This window comes from Anneissia japonica, unplaced genomic scaffold (assembly GCF_011630105.1).
Source record: "Anneissia japonica isolate Jap-2015-1 unplaced genomic scaffold, ASM1163010v1 scaffold288060_len1141017_cov207, whole genome shotgun sequence".
NCBI classification, from domain to species: domain Eukaryota; kingdom Metazoa; phylum Echinodermata; class Crinoidea; order Comatulida; family Comatulidae; genus Anneissia; species Anneissia japonica.
Genome location: NW_022712486.1, coordinates 547,626 through 553,082, shown reverse-complemented (window position 1 = coordinate 553,082; position 5,457 = coordinate 547,626). Strand labels below are relative to the sequence as shown.

General features: G+C 35.5%; 1 protein-coding gene across 1 annotated transcript in view; it reads left to right on the top strand.

Moving 5' to 3' along the window:
• LOC117107847 (FYVE, RhoGEF and PH domain-containing protein 5-like) overlaps positions 1-5,457 on the top strand; it is a gene marked incomplete at its 3' end in the record, with an annotated part of 65,976 nt that overhangs the window by 16,803 nt on the left and 43,716 nt on the right. Inside the window, exon 3 of the mRNA XM_033249645.1 lies at positions 1,010-1,267. Within this exon, the coding sequence (XP_033105536.1) occupies positions 1,010-1,267 (258 nt within the window). The remainder of the gene's footprint in view (positions 1-1,009; positions 1,268-5,457) is intronic.

The window sequence follows — 5,457 nt, the reverse complement described above, 5'->3', positions numbered from 1 at the left end:
GGCTAATTACAGATATTTGTCTCAGAAATCCTCATAGTGTAAACAGACTTAGTAGATGAAAAACTGAATTTTGTACATTTAGGCATATGAAGTAATAGAATCAATAGGCAAAAATTCTATTTCCTGATAGGACTGATTCTATTATTGCTTGACAAGAAAAACTCTGACCCATGTATTATCAAAGTGTTTCCAATATGATTAGCTTCTTTCTCGGTATAGTAGTGGTGGTGCCCAGATTGGGAATGGAGGAAATTTATGTTCTGCGTTATGACATGTATGAATCCCTTATCATCAGATGCAACTTGATGTCATCAGATTAAAAATGATTACCGATCCAGAGTTATTATATCCTAAACCATAAAATTCTGCAGCAAGTGGATTTCACTTTTACCCCTTATGGTATTAGGGAGTTTTCGCAAGCTTACGAAAACGATAACGAGTACGGTTACAACATCAAATTTTTAGACAACCCTTGCCCTACTGTAACATATCTTTCACAACATAGGCGATTCATGCCCCCTCCCTCTGCCCCTTTTTGCATGAATCAAGGATCATATTCAGCTCATATAGCACATCGTCAAGAATGATTTGGGCTCGAATGACGATAATGATAATGATGTTTTCGTAGGGTTTGCAAAATCTCCTTAATATACCCATGTATCTTGATTAGAGATTCTAGCCTCAAATCCTATGTGATATACCAGGATTTTTTTTCTCACAGCTAATACAGCTTCACTTCCTAAACATCATTATATATAGAACATAGGCCTTATGGGAGAATATACTGTAGTAGTAGCCTAAGAGGTAACATCTTGACACTTAAATTCTATTGTTGCTTAAAAGTAATTTGTTTCTTTTACAAGCCATATGTTATGATTGGTTTTGTAAGAAAAATAACAGACATTTTATAATATCTGATTATTTATTACTGCTTTATGAATTTTTTTTTTCACAGAAAGTAAAAGCAAACAAAGGATATCATAAAAAAATATTTTCTTTCATTTTTCAGATGACTTCGACTTTGACATGTTAAATGTTGTGCGGAGAGAGAACTCGGCAACAAGAGATGATGAATATTTTTCAAGGCGCCGTTCGCGATCCGTACCGAATTTAGCTGAACTTGGCAGCACACTGCCAATGAAAAATCTCAAAGGATTATTTCTTAGAGCACAAAATAAAGATACAAAACCACCGGAAAATACCAGGATGCAACGGGAGACGCCACGACCAGATTTATACACTGTGACAGTAAACAGTAATGATGAAGGTAAGTGTTTTGTTAAATATTTTCTTTTATTTACCATCACCCTTTTGTTTATGGAGCCCATTCTTTTACTTTTGATATTATAAAAGTAAGCCTATTTGTTTTCCTATCATGTGGAAACTAGAGGAAACTTTACTCAAATATCGGATCAAACACTTTAGCTTCTGTACTGCTGAAACTAAATTTTATAGAAAACGCTATTGTACAACAAGACCTGATTCGTAAGAGATACAGCAGTAATTTTTTTAAGAATCCAGAATAACCTTTTGTAAATGCTCGTAAGTTGGATTCAATGTGGGTACCTACATCTGAATAAGCTAGAATACAATGTTGCCTCCAAATTACTGGTTTTCGTCAACATTCACCGATTGTTAGTCGGACTCATTGTGGATTTCTTTTAAAAAATGTACTGAACTCCTGAGTCATGAATTCCTGGTTCATATCAAAACATTCATTAACTGTCACTGGCGGACTCGATGGCTGATTACAACCAATTACGCTAAAGTACTGCTATGTCATCTCTGAATTCCTGGATTATAGCAACATTTGTAATTTGTCAGTTGGACCCAATATGTATGTCTACCAATTCAGTTTTTTAAACCCTGAGACCTCTTAAGTTTTTGTTCAAACTCCTTTGTATGTTCCCTGAATATGGAATTGTGGAGTATTTGTTCAAAGTTAAAATCAAATCAAACAGAATTTTTCCTGAGTTGGATTCAAGATGTCTGTGTATGGTCATTGGTGCCAACTGATGTTCTGAACTACAAAAATTTAACATTTTTATGCTAATGAAATGTATTCAATATATGATGAACCATGAGACCAAATACTTGGTGTTTTAGTTGTCAGTTGGATCTCATAACAGGAAGCATAACATAAAAATTTATGCTGTAAGAAATACAAGTGTGAAGAGCGGGGGAATTCCCCTTTTATGTAAACCTTCAACCTTGTCCTATTTAATGTATTATTTGTTATTTTACTTTGTTATGATAAGATCAGAAAGTAATATTACGTTTAAAGTTTTATTTTGATGTGCAAGTAAATTTTTTGGCTCTGTTTTATCAATGGTTTTTAACTGGTCCTTGATTCTATGAAATGAGATATATTGTTAATGTTACCTATAATATTATTAAAACCAGATGAAATCATCATCAGGGTTGTTTGTTATTGTTGTTTGTTGATTATGTATACTGTTAGTAAATACTGTTTTATAAAGTAAGTTCATGGTTCAGTATATGTATGCGCCAAAATGTCACAGTGCTGTACATGTGTATGCATGATATTGTTAATAATTGTTTTTTATATATATATATAAGTCTAAATATTTCTGGCTATTTTGATGAGAATATGGCTCTTCAATTGAATTATAGACTTACAATACAGTAAGTATATAGTGCGAACATATGTTTGTCTAGTATGTTCGGTGTGAATGTACTTCATATTTACTTAGTGCAAATTATTTGTGTAGTGGTGAGAGTGGTTTCTGATTGACAATTTTTTTTCTTCAGAATCTTCATTCAGTTTTATTTTGATAACAAACATGTACTATATTGTGTATGACTATGCATCTAGAAAAACATGATTAGTTTATAAGTTTGTTGAATATACATTCTTTTCCTTTTCATTTATTTTTTTGACATAAGGGCCCTTGGTTCTAAAGAAGCAATTGGCCCTATGACTCAGTGAGTCCCAACAGATTACCAAAAAACACCAAATATATTCTGATTCTAAATGAAGTACAACTATAAAATGATCTACTATTTATTTATAGAACAGATGGTAAATTCTACACAATGTGGTGTACGTGCCAAGTTAAAGATACAATATAAACAATAAAATAAGAAACATATAAACAATATAAACTATGTACACATTACAGGGTTTAGGATAAGGAAAAAAAGTATGTACCCTGGTAATATAATGACAAAGGGTCTGTTCGAGCAAAAAACGCCAACTGTATTCCTTTTATTTCATCTGGTAATCGCGCTGAGCACTCAGCGGGTGGTCGACCGTTCGAGCAAGTTTTAGCTCACGGTAAATATGTGTAACGAAACTACTTCGGAAGTAAATTTCAACTTATCCCATGGTCAACAACCCATTGTTTGTTTACTTGCTACCTCCTTGCTATAACCGGCCCACGTACACACAGTGCGGCACGGTGGAACGATAATAATAATAATAATAATAATAGTGTAGTTTTATATAGCGCACAAATCCATCTAATGTAAGATGCTCAGGGCGCTTGAAATGTGGACTAGGAACTCGATCAATGACTTTCTTCGCCCCTAAGGGTCNAAGGATGTACTGAGTTCTTTATAGTGCACACGAGCCATTGTATACACTGGGCCTACGGTTTATAGTCCTTATCCGAGAAGACTTGTTCTACCACCAGAACCATAGGCGAGCGTGCCGTTCGAACCAGCCCCGATATTATGGCTATAGCTTGCGGCGCCCCTGCTAACCGCTCGGCCATTCGACTCACCTAATGTAGCTCAATAACTTATAATGGCTGCTTTAAAATCTGTACGTAGACTAGTTTATTCAAGTTCATTTCTCCAAATAATAGTAAATCTACAAATCGATCGCATAGCTATGCTACTAAATTTAGATTTCGTCGTGCATGTGCGAGGAGGCGAAGGAGAGCTGCAATCACGTCTGGGCCGTAACCTATTGAATTTTGTGCTGGGCTGTGGACAAAACATTTGGAAAAACAATTAATGTTGATTTATCATCGCCTCCGACTCCATGGTCATTCCATACATGGTATTCTACCCAGCAATTTGTTGGCAAAATTGTCGCGGATAATCCAGATGGTGAGGTAATTAGACTAGTGTCCAAGCGGTTTTAGAAAGTGTGTACCGGTGAATTAACTGGTAAATCACACAGATATTTTTTCGCTCGAATGGGCCCATAGTTGGTAAATATCTTTGGGCTTCTGATTGTGGGTTTGAGGTTGGTGCATATGTTTATCCTTATGCAAGGCAATTTGTCTCGTGCTCCTATGATCCTTACCCATGAGGGGTTAAATATTGAATGGGTATAGTAGCACAGGGAATTATCTTGCGGGCAGATATAAATGGTTACATTTTTTTTTACATGTTGGCATCGTCTTAGTGGCAATTGAATGTTTTTTTGTTGAATGCCAAAACATATTTGCTCCTCGGTCTTAAGTATTTTTACAGTATTCTTTGTTGGTGAGGTAAATGACATGTATGAGGAAATGTTTATGTTTTTTTTGCTAAGAAATATATCAGGCTTATACAGGAGTAATTCACAATGGAATATCCGCATCCTTTCATGTTTCATTATTTTCCATTTCTATGACAACATAGCATGCATCATTTACAGACTTAATAGTGATAGTTTCTCTGAACAACTTGTATAACAAAATATGGTTGAATGCTTATTGCTGCGAAGCAGCCAATTCATATTCTTGACAGCAATTTGACCTCTGAAAGGTCATTGTTTGTCAAAAATCAAGGGCCTAAGACGACTGAAAAGTGGAGTTTCCTTCTTTCGTTCTGCTGGGTAAAATCAATTACTTTATGCTATGTTTGTAGACTAACCAACACGTACCAACGTCAGCATGCCGCACTAGCCTTATCCTACTCTAGGCCTAGACTAGCTAGCTGGGATGGTATATAGGCCTAACCTTGAAGGGACGAAGGTCCCAATGAAAAACAACGTCGCTCCTTGAGAACATTGTTTATTTAACATCACAATAATTCATTATTAGACCTATAGTTGTTTTTTAAATTGTACTCCACAAATCTCAGCCGATACCTCGATCAACTCGAATAACATCTCGTAGTCGTATCTATTGTTGTGACGTCATGGCTCGCTGGCTCACACTTGCGATGTCTCGCACTTGTGATCAAATAACACGCTGGCTCACACTTTGGCAACACTCTTTGGCAGTCAACTCGCCCCTAGAAAACCCGCCCTTGGAAACTTGCCCCATAAAAAAATGTACACTTCCTAGACCTGAGTCTAGTCAAAATAAAAAATTGTAACCTTTGGTAATCAACTACATTTTCCACATACATAGACATTTTTGAAACTTTATTTTAAAAAAACCTAAACCATACATAACCACACTATAGACACGACAAAAATGAAAAATTACGACTTTGTTACCCAATGAGAAGTGTTCTAATATAGACAATGGGTCGTGTCTCATATTATTTGTTATA